The sequence below is a fragment of the Pteropus alecto genome, unplaced genomic scaffold, assembly GCF_000325575.1.
Source record: "Pteropus alecto unplaced genomic scaffold, ASM32557v1 scaffold8, whole genome shotgun sequence".
Lineage (NCBI taxonomy): Eukaryota > Metazoa > Chordata > Mammalia > Chiroptera > Pteropodidae > Pteropus > Pteropus alecto.
Genome location: NW_006494609.1, coordinates 7,401,515 through 7,420,840, shown reverse-complemented (window position 1 = coordinate 7,420,840; position 19,326 = coordinate 7,401,515). Strand labels below are relative to the sequence as shown.

Below are 19,326 nucleotides of genomic sequence, written 5' to 3'. Positions count from 1 at the left end.
AAGGAAGGAAGGAAGGAAGGAAGGAAGGAAGGAAGGAAGGAAGGAAGGAAGAAAGGAAGAAGAGGGAGAGAGGGAGAAAGGGGACATGAGCAAGCATTTCAGTTAAAGTAGAAATATGAGAATATATTCAGCTTCATTAGTAATCAGGGAAATGCTAATTAAAACCACAAAGAATTGTCATTTTCTTTAAACTGTACATACATATTTTATGTACTCTTTTGTGTCTATGATATATTTCACCAAAAAACAAATTGAAGGAAATTGGAACATGTTAGCAGAACTTTGAAAAATTTTACAACAAAATGATTAATGCTGTCCCTGACAGTTACGTTCAAAGACAGCAGTGAGCTAGAGCATGGCCTTCTCACTGGAGTAGCATACTCCCAGGAGTATGCAAAGGTCTTCCAAGTGGTATTCAGACATAAATCATTTTAAGACAATCAATTTTTATATCCTTAGCTTTTACATGCACTTTCTCCTAAAATGGCTCTACTTAAAGAGGTCATGTTACCTTGCATGATGGGCTCCCACTTTACAAAAGAAAGGCCCACTTCTCACTTGTCCTGGGTCCATGTTGGCAAATTCCCCCAGGCACTTCAGGGAGCAAAATAAAAAGTGATTTAAGATTTTGGTACCTTTATGTCCTCTTTTAATCAAGTCACTAAGGTAAAACTTCTTGTTCTTAGTCATACATATATATTTGAGAAGAACGAAGAATTATATTAGATTATATGGGATGTTGGGAATGGGGTGTCCTGAAATTGACATGTATTGTTAATTGGTGTTGAGGGGGAGAAATGACAATTTTATTCAATGACTTAACCTATTCCACCATCCTATTATAATCAGAGAATGTCTAGCCCCAGAAAATAAAACTAAGAAGTGTTGGGAAGAAGTAATTGAAAGCAGCAGTATTTCATTTCATCCAGATGATGAATTCTGGCCGGGCCCCATGCCTTACCTATTTGTCTATCTTGGAATTGTAATTCAGAAGTGAGACAGTTGTCACAAGGACACATCAACGCATTTCATAGAATTGAAAAATGAAATCAGACATTTCTCTGCCAGAAACGAAGCCTAGTATAGCTGATGGGTTTGACAGTGATGGCTGATTTTGCCAACCAGCAGCTCTAAGTTTGGTAAAAAAAAAAAAAAAAAATTAACGTAAAGATAAAATAAATTTAATAAAATTTTTATACTAATAGAATGGTATTAAAATTAACAAGATTTTTATTTTCCTCAATCCTCCTTGCATATGTTGAGTTCAGTGAAATGCCTCTAGGTGAAAGAAGAACAGTTGTAGTAACTTGACAGGCCTTGTAAAGAAAGTCGTTTTGGTATACTTTCCAGAAACAGAAAGTGAATGGCTTTAATAACTACATTGGCAAATTAAGTGGTTTCTAATTCTTTGCTTTCAACAGAATTGAAGGGAGAACCTAATTGAGCTGATAGATTATTAAAATTAATCTTTGGTGACAGATCACTATGCATTCTTTACCATAAAACTAGGAAGACATTCAAGAAATTGAGTGATATTGTTATAGCGAAACTATTTTTATTCTTGTGTACGTTTTTACGCGAACAAGATATCTCAGTGATTAAATCCGTAGAAACAAAAAATAGAAATTAAATGGAACCCTGTGTTATTCAAATAAAAATTAGCATTTACCCATGGATACATGAGATAATTGACTTCAAGAGAAGAGAAAGCTATATTCATCTCATTAAGAGTTATACTTTTGGAAGATTTGGGGCTTTTAAAAATTTTTACATTTAATATTTTCTCTCAAAATTTTTTATTTGCCTAATATTAATTGTAATGAGAATTCAATCCACAAAGAAAGTATAACAGAGTATTATCATTATGGGGAGTTTGAAAAATCAGTTTTTCTCCATACATACAGAGAAGGATGAAGTATAATAGGAAAACCAATAAAAAGATTTGCAAGCATAAATATATTCTCTATTAGGATAAAAATCTCTGAAGGGAAAAGATTGGAAATAAATTCTAAAGGGAAAATAACAATATAAAGTTTCGGTCTTTTTTTAAAGAGGATCTTATGTAGTTATTTGTAAGTCGATAGATTGTGGTAACAAATTCCTGAAGTATTTAAAGTTCACTGGGTAAGTTTATATGAGTAATATAAGGGTTTTATATGAAAATGTCAATATTTATAATATTCCAGAAATTTCATCCTTTGCAACTACCTAACATTATGGTGAAAACATTTAGACTTAAAAATGTGTGTGAGTGGGAGGGGGAGAGGGTCAAGGGAGATACATAGTTAAAAAAATTATTTAGGGAATGTCTACTCAATTTTAAAAGCCACTGGCGTAGAGCAAATGTATAATTATGTAGTTGCAATTTCTCACTGTTCAGCTTCTCAAAACACAGTTACTTAAAACAATCTAATCTCCCTTATTTTCACTGTTTACTTACAGAGATAATATTACTTATAGGATCAATGCTAACCTGTAGCTATATGGAGAAAAACATACATAAATTTGCCTGTATTGAGAAAAACTACAAAACACTAGAAAACTCTTAGAAATACGATTTTTATTTTTAAAAACGTGTTAGAGCCTTTAACACATCTCTAAAGGGTTCATTCAGCTAATATTGGTAACAGGTTTGAACTGTACACACCAGTTATCTTGGTGTCCAAGGGGACAGGAATATGCCAGTATGTCTCTGTGGAAATTACTAAGTAACACTGTATACTCTTACTTAACATGTCTGCTATTGGAATTTTTATTTTTAATTTACTTTCCTTCCCACCCTAGATCTAACTACTAATTGTGCTTCATCCTACTACATGTCTAGTCTATTCCACAGGCACCTAAGTTATTGAAGAGGGACCATTATTCTGCTTGGGAGTACATGGAACCAATAGAGTTAATGTACTTAGTCCAGTGTCCTGGTTAAACTCAGGAAATAACTGCCTTGAGTATGTAAATCTGGCCAAATAACTGTTAATTATTTGCAACGCCTCTTCTAAGTATTTGTAAGAATCTTGAAGCTAAGTAAAACTTGCCTTTATCTCTTTATAAAGCCAGAACTTACTGTTTCAAAACCAAAGATCACATTAGGTTCATTTTTGGTTTTGCCAAGGCTACGAGCCTCTCATTGAGATTGCCTGAAAGGTTCAGTCAAATTGGCTTCACTCCAAATAAAACGCAGTGTGCTCTGTACGGTTTTGACCCAGAATCAGGTGAATCTCAGCAGCTTTGGCTGAGCTACATTGTAAAATTTTGGATTTGTTCGAACTTGACACTTCCTGGGAACCCATTCAAACTGAAACCGGAAAAAAGGTTTTGCACAAACCCTGTCCTGCCCGTTCTGCCAAGTTTCCCACTGCTCTAATGTTAGTCTACCTTCTGTATATTCGCATCGAGGGCAAACGGAAATATCCTCATGAATCTCTCATGAGGGATCTTGGTTGCAACAATCTAGACATTCTCCTTTCGCCACCTTGTCCCAAAACACAGAGCCTGTATTTTGTGTTAGTCAGTATTAAAATATGTGCGTTTTCTGATAATGGGGTCATCTTCAAAGGGTTAAATTTCTAAAACATCACTGTGTTTATTGTCAAATGAAGAAAATGCTACTAATACCAGTAGGCTCTTTATTCAGAGTTGCACCCTTGTGGCAAAAGGTGATAACCAATTAAAAAATATATATATATAAGACTTACTTCAGCCTGCAAAAATGGTTTCTTACAGCCCTATCAAATTTTTCATAAACATGGTGACACAGGGAAAGTATCATTGAGAAATTACATAATGAATGCAGCTTCCCCAGCAGATGAATTTAGGATTATTGAGTTGCTCAGTGAGTGGAGGTCAGACTGACAGTTGCTTCTTCAATGCTGATAAGTAGTCATACTGCCTGCCTAACTGCCTTGATAATAATGTGTTTTATCGTCCTATTCTAAATGGTATCAACAACAGTGCATTCTCTGGATAAAAACTCTTGCTTTATATTGTGAAGATAATATGAGTGTATATTACAAAACACAGTGAAAGTATCTTTCTGAAAAATGTAATACTTATAAGAAACACATTCTGTCCACTTTAAGAGAGCATATCTGGATGAAATCTCAGAGTAATGGTATATTAAGTTGTTTTTTAAGATCCTAACTTAACTATGGAGCAAAATATTTGTATTTTTATATATAGTTAGTGGGAATGGTGTATGTTACACATATTTTTTAAAGAAGCCTTTAAATAAAAAGCTGATGTGGGCAATTTTCATTTTGTACATCTAATTTTAACCAATTACATGCAATTTTCAGCTGAAAATTGTTATATGCCTAGTTTAAAAAGATGGCGATATGATAAAAATAGTATCTGATTAAGAGTCAGAAAAGCTAAATTTTAGTCATATCTCTATCATAGCCAGGCACATGACCCTGGACAAGTTGTTTAAACTCACTACATTTTAATTTTCTTATTTGTTTTTAAAGATTGGGGTAGACCAGGCTACAGATTAGTCTAGTAGGAATTAAATATCTGATCTTCACAAAATTTCTGCCCTGCCAAAATTTCTGCTAGCAAACACTTTGCCCTGATTTAATCATATAATGTTTTATAACAGATACTTGTCGAATCCCTACCATGTCTCAATAGTGTCCTAGGGCATATAGCAGATTAAGTCTCTGCTGCCATGGATCTCACATTTTAGGTAATGTTACAATTTGAAGGCATCTTAGAGAGTCTTGTCAAAATCCTTCACCCTGTAGGTGAGAAGCTGGAGGCCAGAGGAGTTTATGAAGTGCCAAATATGGCAAAACTCGGACTAGAATTCAAGTATTCTCATTTATGACACAGTGTTCTTCCTGTTCCACATATTCCACTTGCGACTGGTAGGAGTAATGAAGACACGAGTCAGGAACACTTTCCAAGTGTCTGGTGAATGATGCAAAGTGAAGAGAAAGAAAATTAACAACCAGATGCCATATTTAGCTCACGTAGGACAAGAAGTAGACTCATACACTGACACGCTTGGACGCTATTTAGAATTGTCAGAATATGCCCTCGATTTATTGGTAAATAAAGTTTCATAAAGCAACTTTGATCTAGTTTTCTTCCTTTTGAATGTTGAAGAGTTGGCGTGCCCCTAGATCGCATTACCAGTTTGCCTTGAGCTTGCTCAGTAATATTAAAAGCTTCAGTTGATCTTTTTTACTTTGTGCATCTGCATACCAGCTCTAATTTCACTTACACAGTGTTTATAAAGTTTGTTTAGGGCTTTTAATAAACTTTGATCTCAGATGAAAGGCTAGAGAAAATATAAATTGTCACTATTAGTGCTATTAATATAAATATCCAAATAGTCTGTTAATTATTTAACATTAGTGAGCGATCTCACCCTATCATTGTCCCCAATTACATTATATTTAAACATCAAAGAGTAAAAGGCGAAACCATCAAAATAGCCCTTCCCTCATTATTCTCTGTAGGCTCTGTTCTTAATTATTTTGTATAATTGGTCTTCTATAAATGATTTTCTAGAGTTTCTTCAATATTTTTCTCTACTAGCATCTGATTCTCTCCCTGTATCAATGGCAAAGGCCAATGGAACACATCTTTGACTTGTTTGTTGCATTATCATCATATAACCAGATAAGCACTTTAAATATGGACTCACTGACTTTAAAACATTTGGATTCTGTGAAGTACTCCATTTACATCTTTTCAGAGAGCTTCCTGTTTTCTTCTTTATTCTTGTCATTTCTAACTCAGAACTTGTTTTGCTCTGTAATACCTTAGAGCTCTTCATTAGACATTAGTTTTTTCTTGAAAAAGAGTGTATTTGTTCCCAGACATGCAGGAGTTGAGAGAGAAGGAAAGGCAAAAGCCTGCTGATCTCCAGATTTCTTAGAGAACGGTTAGGATTTGGTGGACTGGACTTTAGAAGATCCGGTTGTGAGTCCCGGTTCTTTTACATACACAACTCACTTAACTTCTCTTAGCCAAATTTCTTTTATCGATGAAATGGGCCCTGTACTTGTCCTGCTTGTCACAGAGGTTTGCTGAAAAGATTACTTGAGATAGTGATTGGTAAAGTCCTTTTCTAATTTTTAAAAATACCCCTCTCCCACCATTATGAATGTGTCACCTTCACCAATCACAGGAGTCATATATGGACTGGAAAATTTGGGTTCATTACTCAGGACAATTGAATTTTGGTCCTAGTTTTGCCACGCTGCTTATGTGACTCGGCACTCTATGTTATATACAGAATTTACCTCCAAAATTCAATTTGGTTGTTTCAGATTTAGGCTCTGAGAAATTTAGATTCACAGTTCTTATTTAATAATCCTAATAATTTTAGTTCGGCATGCTCCTACCCCTAGATTCAGTTGTTTTGGGCTAAATCCCAGTAGTTTTTAAAGGTTCTGAGGTGATTCTAATGTGAAGTCATGGTTGAGAATCACCGATTTGGGCCATCTGCGGTACGTCCTTTAAGACTGTCCATTCCCAAGAGCTTGGTGTTACTCTGTTTTCATGTCTATTTGATTTAGTTCTGTTCATTTCCGCTGAATTAATTTCATGCCTTTTCGACTGATACAGTCATGTACTCTGTCCCCAATATTTCTTTTTTCCAATCTGTCAAAACAATAGTTGTAAGCTTCTTTCTCACACATTTTCCTTAACTTTCCAAGAATCAGAGGTGCTTAATTTTAGCATCCTACTAAAATGTAAATCTATCAGACCTAACTTTGAGGATGTATTGCCCAGTCATGAATTCAGCAAATTACTAATTCTCTGATTTTAACAAATTGTCCAGTTTCCAAAAACAGTATCTTTGAAAACTATATGAACAGTTACAAAATAAATAAGTTGTTTTGTAAGTCAATACTGTATTGGAAAAATTGGCTATTTAGTCAATTTGCCAAGGCAAATTGACTAATATTGACTAAGATTATATGAACTATCTGCCTCCCTCATCTCTCTTTTCTCATTTCTCCTCTTCCTACTTTTGTGATAATCTCTGTAACATTACACTCATTACCTTTTATCATTTCTCCATTCAATATATGACAAGTAACTACTCCATGCAAAGGACTGAATGTGAAGCATGGCTTCTTTTGCAAGGCCACATAGGATAAGTACTTCATGAACTTCATAGCTTCATAGCAGACCCCACAGAAGTGGCTTAGGAAGGCTCCAAGAGAGGAGAAATTTGGCACTGAAAGGATAAAGAGGATTCTGAGAGGGGATGATAAAAGGCAAAGAGCTTTTCAGGATGGTTTAATCCTCAATATACCATCAGGGTCAGTTGGACCCAGTCTTGGTTTCTGAAATTTTTTTTGTAAGAATCGATTTTATTTTTACTTTTATAATTTTTTTAAGATCTTCCAAAGAACAGAGAGAAATTTTCCTCATTTTTAAAATAGAAAACAACTCATTCTGTCTTACAAATACCATATGAGTCTATTGAACCCTGTTATAAATCTAAGATACGTAATGAATCTCAATATTGTCTTAAAACATTTTCCTGTTTTATCATACTAGAAATTATTGTTACCCCTCAATTGTTTTGAGCTATGTTAGAAAAGACTAAAATAATATGAAAATAGAGGAATAATGGAATCACATAGAACATTGCAATATATAAACTAAATCATCATTATTGTATAATTATTTCAATTTTCTTATTGTGTTGTCCAAAGTATATCAAGAACTGAATAGTCCAAGATTTTACCCTACTTGTAAGTTACCAAGTTAGCCTGCTACACTTTCATGAGAGCTGGAAGACGACACAAGACAAAGAACTTTATCACTCATGTCATAGCAGGCCCCATGAGCTACATGTTTGTATTGATTCCCTTTGTCTCCCAAGTGCCACAGGGGCAGTGTGGAGATGGGTTCAGGTAGGTGTTGCCCATGCAGCAAGTTTGTATTATAGCTGAGAGGAACCTTGAGCTTATGCAACCCCCAGTCTCACAAAGGGAGCGACAAGAAATCCTGCCCAGCCTTTGCCCCAGATGGAGACACTGTCTCTATTTTCTAAACTATCACAAGACGTGTAGGAATGCCATGGAGATGTACCTTCCAACAAAATACTGTATTATTTATCAAGAAGAAGTTTTGTAATCTTCATTATTATTACATTTATGGAACATAGGCTGAGAATTTAGAATTTTTTATTTTCTCCTGTAATGACGAAGATAAAGAAACTGACAGAGAAAGACATTTCAGTTATTAGATGAATCAAAAGATGAATGTAAAGAGACAGACAATGGCCCTGTAATGATGATGGTGAGATTGATTGTATAAGCAAAAAGTCAGATTATGAGTCTTCAAATGATAATATCCTAAATGAATTTTTGCAGACTCAAGAATCAGTGAATGAACAATATATTTCTGAGGACGGAAAGGAAATACAGTACTCTCATCCAGTTATTGCTCATGCAATATTTTGCAACAAGAATCTAGACCACCCCATTTTGATAAAAGAATGTGTGACAGTACTCTTTTATCTTTGTTATGTTTATGTACTAAAATTAAATGAGCAAATTTTGAAAGCAGATTGTATAAAATATGATTGGAAAGAAAAGATGGTATAGAAATAAAAATTTTCTTTGGATTGTGCATTCTAATTGATGCTTACAAATCTAAAAAATTATAAACTTTGCACTTATGTAGTAGAGAAGATGGCCTTATCAATTTAAAAAGCTTAGGAGCTGTCTCATTTTTAGATGTATTATGATTTGAAGATACAACTGCAAGAAGAACAAACCTGAAGTAAAGATAAACTAGAACTCATTAGAAATATATTTGAAATCTGGAATCAGTATTTACAAGATGGGTATTTTCCAGAATTGTAAATGGCAGTTTTTCAGCATTCCATTGCATTCCTACTTTTATAATATGTAATATGCTTAAATTCTTACTAAAAATTCTAATAAAGTTCTTTTTTACTCTATTTTTCTCTAACTTATCAATAACTAAAATGTTTTTTAAAAATTTTATCTATTGAACCTGAATAGTAAGTGGTAACGACTAATATACTTGATATACTAAAGATTAAACAAAAGTACATTGTAGTGTTCCAGGATCTGGAAGCAAACTGCCGTTCTGTATTCCTATCTCTTTGTTCCTTTGTTTGTTTGTTTGTTTGTTTTTACAGATGAATCTCATGTGGTTCCCACAGTGTGCAAATTGCAGTTGACTTCAAGTGATATTGCAGTAAATTTGATAAACCCAGTTTTCATTGTCAGTAGGCATCGTGTTTGCATCTCCCGAAAGTTTCTTTGAAACACAGATTTCCTCTAAGTTTAAGAGGGAAAGACCATATATCCTTAAAGTAGTGCTCTGCGTGACTTTGTGATATGCACCTATGCCTTTACCTTCTTAGAAATGATATGGAGCAAAGCTCTCACCTTTGGCCTCCAAACCGAAGTTGTGGGGGTGGAGCAGGGAAAATAATATAAGATACTTCATTTTTAGTCTTCCTTAATGCTATTTCTCATGGATGTTCTATCTTCAAATATCCCATGAAAATGTAGAGAGCAGGAGTCCGCAAAGAAGATATGGGATACCTTTCTCACATAACTCAATCTTATTGCTGCGATTTTATTTTTACATTTCGAGTGTATTCCAGAACTCTTGACCCACCCATATTCACTTGACAGCATATGAGATTATTCCTAAATCAGATGTAAATTATCTGATCTTTTACATTAGCAAATTTAAAAAATATCACTGCACATATATAGTTTCTGGATGACTGAGAAGCAATTGTAGCACCAAATTCAATAAAATTTATTGAGTAGCCGTTATGTGTTAATGCATAGATTCAAAGAACGCTAAGGAAGGCATACTCTCTATACTTAAAATTTCCCAATTAAATGAGGAAAAGGACAGTTAATGAAAAATTTCGGTATAATATACGTATTTCTTACTGTTGCCCTAATAATTTATTTTCATTCAGAAACCAAAAGAATATGCTTGTACTAATCTGGTCAGCTTTAGCAGAATGAAGTCTGATGTAGTGATATTATAGGTTGATTTTCGCAGGTACTTACAGTGCCTACTGGATGAAGGAAAAACTGAATGTCTTACCCAGTTTCTGCATAATAAGTACTGTGAAGTCCTGCCTAATTTGCATAGTATTGCATGTTTTCTAGTTTTCCTAACATACTTTAAATGTCCAAAGGTTCCGACTCCTTCTCCTCCTCCCTCCTCCCCCTCCTCCTCCACCTCATGGCTGGCGAAGGCTGCAGCACTTGTTGATTTCAATTGAGTATGTTAAAATGGGGTGGGGCGGGGGAGGAGGAGCCTAAGTTCAAAATTTCAAATTGTTTTGGCAAGACCAACTCCTTTTCATGCTAACCACTAGGCAACAAAGCTTCATTGTTGTCAAATTGAATGAATGCATGGCTTTCATTTAGAAAAGAGGAAAAGAAATTTAAAAAAAAAAACACTTTCTAGCACCTGAAGTTTCAGGAAAAGAATTGGCTATGGCAAATGACAGATGAATCTGCTAACCAAATAATATTGTCAGCTGTATAATGCCCACTGGCTTTCATGGTCCATCTTTCGCAGCCAGTGGCTAAAACTTCAGAAACTGGCTGACTTTATTTAAAAATATATACTTTTCTTCATATATACTCACATGTTCCCTCTTCTGTTCAGCCATTCAGGACATGCCAAAACAGTATCTCTAACATACTTAGAGTTCATCTTTAGTGAGCTATCTACCAATATGTATTGCCATAACTTCAAGTCATTGGTACTTTGAACTAAATATGGCCTGGCAGTTGGGATTCCTTAAGAGATAATTCAGTTGAATTTTCAATGGCTTGAAAATATTCTAGATAGTCACTCCTTTGGCAGCAGTCGGCCAGGGGAATTCTTTGTACAAAATCCGAAAGATTGTTTCTGAGTGTTCAAAAAGGATTAATTATAAAAGCAAACTTTAAAAGTATAGGCAGAGTTGATCTCAGTTATTTTTGAATTAAGTCTCAAAGCCACAATGATAGAAATAAAATACCTTGGCTGATTTCTATTTAGATCTGATCTGCCTGTCACCAGAAATTCATCTATATAGGGGGATTAACTGTTCACATGCCCTTTCAACATCTAAGTGCTGTGTGTGGAATAATGGAAAATGATTAATTTGTTCTGTCATTCTCTTTGAGAACATAGGACATCTCTTAAAAAGAAAATAACCCTTTATTTTGAAAACAGAGAAGATTAATTACGTTCACCCCACCAAGGTGCTTTTAAGTAAATTAGACTGGACCCCATCTCTGCCAGAACAATTATCATTCCTTATCAGTGTTCCCTATCAGAACCCTCTGTCCCGTATTAAATAAATATGGAAGAGGCAGATGTGATTGCCTACTCGATGCAAGGGGCAAGGGCTTTGCAATATTTGTGAAATGATAGGATTTCTCAGTATCTGCCCTATGTCAGGTGACCCCATCGTGGCCTAGCATGGCTAAGCCACTGTCAGCTCATCCACAGGGAGCAGGTTACTCTTCACATCATGCATTTCTGTTCACTTTACTAGTCTTCTAAAAGATTTTATTCTCATCTTCCTCTCTTTATCTCTATCTGGACCATTTAACTCAACTTTACTGTCCCTCATTTTTCTTCCAGTTCTCTTTTTTATTATTTCTTTAATTTTGCGTCTGTTTAGTAACATTCTCTGCCCCTCAAAAACAGTTAATTTTTGAACTCTACATTTAAAAATAATTTATATTCACATTACTAATTCATAATTCACATTACTAAGTTCTAAATGTGACACTATTGATCTTTGTGTTGAGAGAGTTTTATTTATAAAACTAAAATTTATTGTGTGTGATATGAAGTGCTCAGCAGTGGAAATATAAGGGAGAATATACTCCTGCTTTTAAGAAATTTGCCATCTACTGAAAGGGGCACACACACACCGTTAGGAAATGATTAGACACGTAACAGGAGACATGCGTGTGTGTAGGAGGCATTGAGGATGGGCACCTAACCCAGACTTCCAGGAAGGCATTCACTGAATAATAACTGGTATTATCATCGTAACAATAGCTAGTGTTTATTAGTGCTTACTAGTGCCCCGTCCTGCTCTAAGTACTTTACATGTGTTAATATATTTGATTCTTACAATAATTCTACACTTAGGGGTATTATCATTTCTATTTATAGATGAGGAAGCTGAGCCCCACTGCAGGGGTTTCTTGGAACTTCTCTAGGGACACATAGCCAGTAGGTGGGACACATAGCCAGTAGGTGACTTAGGATTTCAGCTCAGACTAATTGGCTCAATAGCCCATGCTTTTAACTGTTAGGGGACATAGTAGTAGTGACCAAACCAAGTCTCGCTGGAGGAATGTCAGTGACCTAATTTAAACAATACGTAGAGAACATTCTAGGCAGATGGACTTTCGTGTGCAAAGTCATACTGGCATAGAAGCCTTGAGAAGAGAACAAAAGTGTGAAATAACATTTATGGTAATAGAACCAGAAGCTAATTAGCAAGCAGTATTTAGATGAGAGGAAAACTGTAAAATCTTTAAAAAAATTTTTTTTTTTAGGACTCATAAAAGTTTTTTAATAAAGCAAATTCGTCGTATGCTTTTGGAAGTTATGTTCTAAAAACACAAAATGACAAATATTTGGGGTTGGTAATTTGATGGGGCAAATACCTGAAAAGACAACAATGTCTTTCTTCCTGTTTCTCTTATGCAATCATTAGCTTTGCTTTCTGCCATTGAAGAGTGAAGGTTTTCCCACCCCATCCATGTTCTTCGGTAAATATTAACCCTTAGAATCCCATATATGGTTTCTCTTTATTTTACTTGTTATAAAACCACTTTTCACCCTCTTTCCAATCTCTTAGGCTTAAAAATTAGACCCAAGCCTATTATGGAAAGAAGTTAAAGCTACAGTGGACTAAAACTAGAGCCAGCAGGGCTCTTAAGAGATTTTTAGATCCTACTTTCCCATTTTCCTGGTTTGGAAACAAGTACGTGGATTGAATGGTTTTCCCAGGTTCATACAACTGGTTATGGCAAAGCTGAGATATAACTTTGTATCTCCTGATTTCTTATCAGTGATCTTTTTCCCTGTCTTGCTGCCTATTCTCAAACAGAAGGCTGTCACAAGTAAAAAAAATTATCTAATTAATTTAAATAATCTAATGTTATTAGAGAAATCATTTTGTGGACAGTTAGAATGTTTTTAGGAGTTTGTGGTCAGGATGCATGCTCTTGAGATGGAAGAGTATTTGGGGTAAATCGAGTGCTTTTGGTATGGCACCATTGGCCTTCAGTACATTCTCCCAATAGATTTCTCACGGAGTTCCACCTGAACGGTACCCCTGAGGTGGGCCTCAGAGTTTCTACTGCTCAGCAGGTCTCCAGCCTGGGAGTGAGACACCTGTCTCACCTTCTTACAGTACTCCCCAACTCCAGTTCTTCTCTTGTTTGAGGATGAGTGGCAAGGAATCTGCAAACGGTATCACAAGGTTCCTTTTGGGTGTAAATGAGAGCATGTCATTACTCTGCTCAACTCCCCTACCCCCCACCCCAAAGACCTATCTCATTTAAAATTAAATACAAAAACTGTACTGTGATCTGAAAGGCTCTTGAAGATCTTGCCCCAGGCATCTTTGGCCTCATCTGATACTCTCCCTCAGCTCACTTCAACAGCAGTGTCCCATATAAGGTAGGCATTCAGTGAATGTTTGCAGATTGAATAAATGAATGAAAACCTTATCTTCATTGAATAAGATTTATTCGTTCATTCGAGAAGCAATAGCTCTTCCATGGAGGCACTGGGTAGAGTGCTGAGGGAAAGTGGTGAGAAAAGACTGACTTTTCCTACCCTCGTGATGCTTACCACCCAGTGTCAATACAAACAGTAATCAAATAATCACTTAAACATAACATTCGTACTCTGATAAGTGTGGCAAAGGAAGGACTTATGGTGCGGTGGGAGAGCTTATTTGACAGAATCAGCAATGGCATAAGCAGCTTCCTTGAAGAAGTGATAAAGGGGTTAGTAAAAGTTAACCGGTTCAGTTAAGATTTGTACATATCACTAGATGTGAATTTTACATTTTAAAAAATAAATATTCAAGTAGAGTTAATAATATGCATGCTGAAGTCTTTAGGGAAAAGTGTACTGTCATATGCAATTTACTTTGGAATGCAGCCAAAAAATAAGTTGGGCTGATGAATAGATGTAGGGATGGATAGATAGATTAATACGTGACAAAGCAAATATAACAAAATGTTAATTGTACAATCTAGGTGGTAGGTATGTGAGTGGTCTCTTTTTCTTTCAGATTTTCTGTGTGCTTGAAAATACTCATAGAGGATAAGAGGGAGGGGGAAGGGGGAGGGGGAAGGTAGACAGGGTAAAAGGAATCAAATATGTGGTGCAGAAAGAAATCTAACAATGGGAGGTGAACACAGTGTAAATGTATATATATGTATATGCCTTACCATTAAGGTGTACAGCTGAAACTTATTGGATTTCGTTAACTAATGTCACCATAAAAAAAATTAATTAATTAAAAAAAGAAAATTGTCATATGTTGGGTGGGAGGGCAGGGTTAACCAGACAAGGAGATTGGAGGGAACATTCTCCATTGAGAGCACAGTATGTACGAAAGTAATTGATGCACTTGCGCTACTTTTATGTTCGAATGATGTCTGCAGAGCAGTAAATGTATTTCTACATATCGGACGTAGTTATCATTGTTTTGCCTTGTTTCTGCTTCGTACTCTGCTGGCTAATTTTTATTAGCCACAGTTTTAGCTTGTCACTGACCTCCCCTTCTGTATCTGAGAGTTACTGAAGTTGATAGCACCTCATGGAATCAGTGTTTGGAAAGTACTTGGCAGTTTTCAGTGCACTTTCACATTCACCCTCTGACTTGATAATCACAGCTATCTGTAGGTGTGGGATAATAAAGACCATCATTACTTATTCTCATTTTTTTTTTTTTACGTACACCTAAGCAATTACTGGAACTGTGCATATCCACAAACCTGGTGTGGTGACTCCCAGTTCAAGATACCTTCCTCCTTACCACCATTCTTTACTGGCCAGCTGGAAACATGTGTAGGACCAGTAAATCCAGACGCATAGTTTCTTTACCTGCCACCTTAGCAGAAATTGCTAAACTCGGTCTCTTCCAGGAAACCCTAGCTTATACTGTTTTCCCATTTTCTTTCCTCTGTGAGTACGTTTTATTTTTTAATTTTTTTTTTAAATGCCTAAAGCACCTGGTCTTCCTAGGTGGTCTCCCATCCAAGTACTAACCAGGCCTGACCATTTTTTGCTTCCAAGATCAGACGGGATCGGGCTTGTTCAGGGTGGCATGGCCGTAGACTTTTAATTTTAAGAAATCGAGTGATTTCACAGAAATTAGATTGTGGCTCTCAAGACCCTCCTCTTTGTAGACTAGTCGTAGAGGTCTAATTTATTGTTCAGCATATAGAGAATACTAAACCAATCCTCATTTATCTTTGTATATTATTTTTCTTTGTGTTAGGGAGTGGCAAGAAAGATAGTTAAAGAGGGAATCTCAATGATCTCATGGAGAAGAGATAGGTTTCTTTATTCTCTCTGTCTTCCTTTCTCCTTCAATTCATTCTTGCTATTATTGGAAAAAATCCCCAAGTTAAGCTACCAATAAGGTCATGGGTCGACTATAACTTACAACCTGGTTATGTCTAAAAATAAGAAAGTAATAATCAGGAATGGCAGATTCTATAGATTTCATGTAGTGCTTTGCTTAAAAAAAATTATTGTGAATGAGAGTTGGAAAATACCTAGAAAGCCTCTTTATCCAAGTTTTCCAATGAAGATAGGCTATCTGTTCTCAAATTTTATACATTTGAAAGGAGATCTTCTACCACTTTTGACTAGAATGGTGTTATATAAAGAAAAATAGAATTTTTTGCATTTTAGCTCAAATATAGTCACTGATGTCATATTGCCACATTAATGGGTGTTTATATTTAATGAGCCTTATGCACCCTCTCACCCCAAGATACACATAAACACTTCTAAGTCAGTGTCTGATCTTTAGACCTCTCTTAAAAAGTGTACAATCTAGAAATAGAGGATTCTTCTGATATTCTAAGAAATCCACTCAACTTTAAGCACTGGGGCCCTTTGAAAGATGTACAGCAAAGGAATGACTTTGCCAGCCTGTTTTCTGCTACTGTTCAGTCTGGTTCCAGCGAGTGTCTTATACAGTTTGGATGAAAAGAGGGCCCTATGAAGCCAATACAGCTGTGCTGGATAGAGTCACCACAAGCAAAAAGTCAGACAGTCTATCCTTTTTATGATCTCACCCTTCCTCTCCTTGAAACTTGTTTACTCAGGTCCTTTTACCATCTTTCAGCCATTTGTCAAGAAAGTTTTGCAGTGGATCTCTTTCCAAATGAAATAGAATTGCATTTTTGAACCTAAATAAACTGCTTCATAGCCTTATTTATTTAATATCTGTATAGTGCCAAAATGTACACACTTATTTTAAAATAAAAATATAGACAGTATCTTCTTTAATGTTATTGTCTAGACCTTAAAACATAGTTTCAATAACACTATAAGAACATGGTAGTGCTTTTATGTTAATAAGAAAATAAACACGTGCATTTTTACAAAAAGTATACTCACTAAAATATACCTATGGTTAAATCTATTTCTAAGTTTTCTCTGCAGGAAACAGGAATCTATGAATTGCAGTGAAACCCCTTTCTAATTCCTAATTGTTGTTACTTATGTTGTCGTAATATATTATCGATTTCTCTGTAGTCTGAAACAAAGGGACAACTGAAGAAAAATTTACTATGGACCAGTACAAACTGCTCAACTCCATACAGTTTGGTGTGTGTTGAAGATTTGGGAATAGTAAAATTGCCAGCTTATTCCTTGCCCTTTTCAGCAGATATCCAAACACATCTGTAGGTGCAAAAGCCACAAGGGTTAATAGACAGGATTTCTGAATTTCACTGTTGCTTCTACCACCTGATCTTGCCGTTATTCTAGAGAAAATAAATGTAACAGCAAATATTTAATTTCAGAGATTTCTCCCAAGTCTTTTGAAAACATCTTCTCTTTTCCTTTTTAACTGAAATAATTGTTGAGAACTCTTTTCTTCTTTATAATGGCAACATGTAAGGATCTCTAATACACTTCATAGATAAGTAACTGCAAATTCATCTATTTTTCAATATTACCGTGTGGTTTATTTCTGATGTTCACTGAGGCAGATTTGCAAATTAATATTCATGTGAAATGCTCTATAGATAAAGTTTCATAGCATAACAGTTGAGAGCAATTATCCAGAAAGAATTTTAATATCTGAGTCAGTCTTGCAAATGCACCTCATATACTTTATAAAAAGGAAATTATTCTTCTGATTTGAAAAGATATATTTATCTTAGAAATAACTATTATATTTGTTCTTATTTGATTCTCTAAATCTACAGCTTGAACTGCTTATACCAGTGGTACAACTGGTTTTTAGTAGCTGAGTTCTGAAAGTATTAATAAATTTTTTATAATGTTTGGTTTACTTATGTTTTCTTTTCCAGAGTACCCGAGTGGCCTTGGACCATCTGGAGTCTGTGCCTGAGAAACTGAGCCTACTAGAAGATTTCAAAGACCTCAGAGTGAGAAAGATTTGGCTTGCCTCTTTCAGTATTTTTATCTTGACATCCTCCTGATGTGCAAAGAAAATTGTAGGCAGAGAGGAAAGGCTAAAAAACATTGGGGACTTTTAACACTCTATCTTATCAGAGTTGATTGACATCTGTGAAGTCAGGATCGAAAATAATGGAATTTATATATTAGCACAATATAGGAAAATAGAGACTTTTACCCTACTTCTGGGAGTTTATTTGGCCCCCTAAAGCTTTAACTATAATTTAGAAATATCTAAGAATTAGAAGAGGTTACACATTACATTGACAGTCGATAATTATTTTGATAAACAATTTTAATTTATGAATTATCTTCTTTTTTTAATTATAAATTTCCAGAGTGCTGTTTGTTTTAGAGGTATGATAGTGCACAGGGCATCCCTGTACTATGATATATAAATTGAAGTCCACATAGAGTTTTGGATTTTATATCCCCTGCCATTTGTTGATAGAAATCTAACTGCAAAGCATTTGATTAACAACCCAATTAATTACATATGTGGATTTACCTGTTGTAATTTTTTAAAGCTCCTCATAGAGGAGAGATGCAAAACAAATAAGCTGCCACCCAGTCCTGCCAGATAAGGTCCAGGCCAGAGAACCTCTTCGCATATCACCTTAGGGATGTTTAAGTAATGCACAGTTTTACTGGTTTATAATTTCTTGACCCTGTATGACTGAAGCTAACAATAGTGAGAGTTCTTTTGAAAAACATTTAACCTCTTTTTTCACATTGGCTTAAAATATGACATATTATATTTAGATTCTGTTATAATCTAACATTATTTGAGGATATAATGAGTAAGAAATACAGCCTGATTATGCCGTGTTGATTTATTGGAGGCACTGATATGATGAGGGTCTCAAGGTCTACACTATCTTAAAATTACCTTTCATTAAGCATATTTTGGTAGTTCAGTATCTAAACATTTTTGATGGGATTCAGAAATCTAGACTATTGCAAATAGAACAAAAACCAAGAGTTTCTAGTATATTTTACTAAAGTTTTGATTCTTTCTTGTGACTCGATTATATACTTGCAGTCTAAATCCCTATCAAAGAATTATGAAACCAGTGTCCAAGAAGATGTAGTTTCTCCTCTCCCTTATATTACCCAATGCGGATAGCAGGCAATATGTTACACCCATATCCTTTCCACATTTTTCTGTGTAATTAACCGAAGTCATCTAAGTGAATGTAGAGCAGGCAAGAGAAAGTACTGGAAACAGGTGGCATTTGTCACTGAGAAACAGATGCCGCCGGCCTTATACTAGCATAAAATATAAAGTTTAACCTTTAGTGACAGCTCGCTTTCCCCCCAGTGGTCTATATTGAACAGAATATTCATAGATGCAATTTGAAAGTTCTGTTCTCCATTATTACCAAAAGGTTTTTTTATTATTATTTCCTTCATATGGGCTAATGATTGTTTACAACTCTAGCATGTACAACTCTAGCATGTATATATATGAAGATGCCTTAGTGAAATCGTTAGGGAAAATATTTTTCAAAAGTTAGAATTGTACTTTCCAGTATTAGTCCCTAAAATGGATACCTTTAGCTTTAAAATGGAAAGGAGTTCATTAGCAAGTATTATGCACTGCTGTGTGGCAGGCTTAGTAAGTTTTTTTTATTTTTAAATCTTCAG

At 35.2% G+C, this 19,326-nt stretch overlaps 1 protein-coding gene and 1 pseudogene across 9 annotated transcripts in view; one reads left to right on the top strand and one right to left on the bottom strand.

Moving 5' to 3' along the window:
- CEP128 (centrosomal protein 128) overlaps positions 1-19,326 on the top strand; it is a 331,255-nt gene that overhangs the window by 289,156 nt on the left and 22,773 nt on the right. For all 9 annotated transcript variants that reach the window (XM_025042159.1, XM_025042162.1, XM_025042160.1 and 6 more), the window contains one exon: positions 17,571-17,648. In XM_025042159.1, coding sequence (XP_024897927.1) covers positions 17,571-17,648 — 78 coding nt within the window. The remainder of the gene's footprint in view (positions 1-17,570; positions 17,649-19,326) is intronic.
- Positions 15,237-15,355, bottom strand: LOC112473818 (annotated as a pseudogene).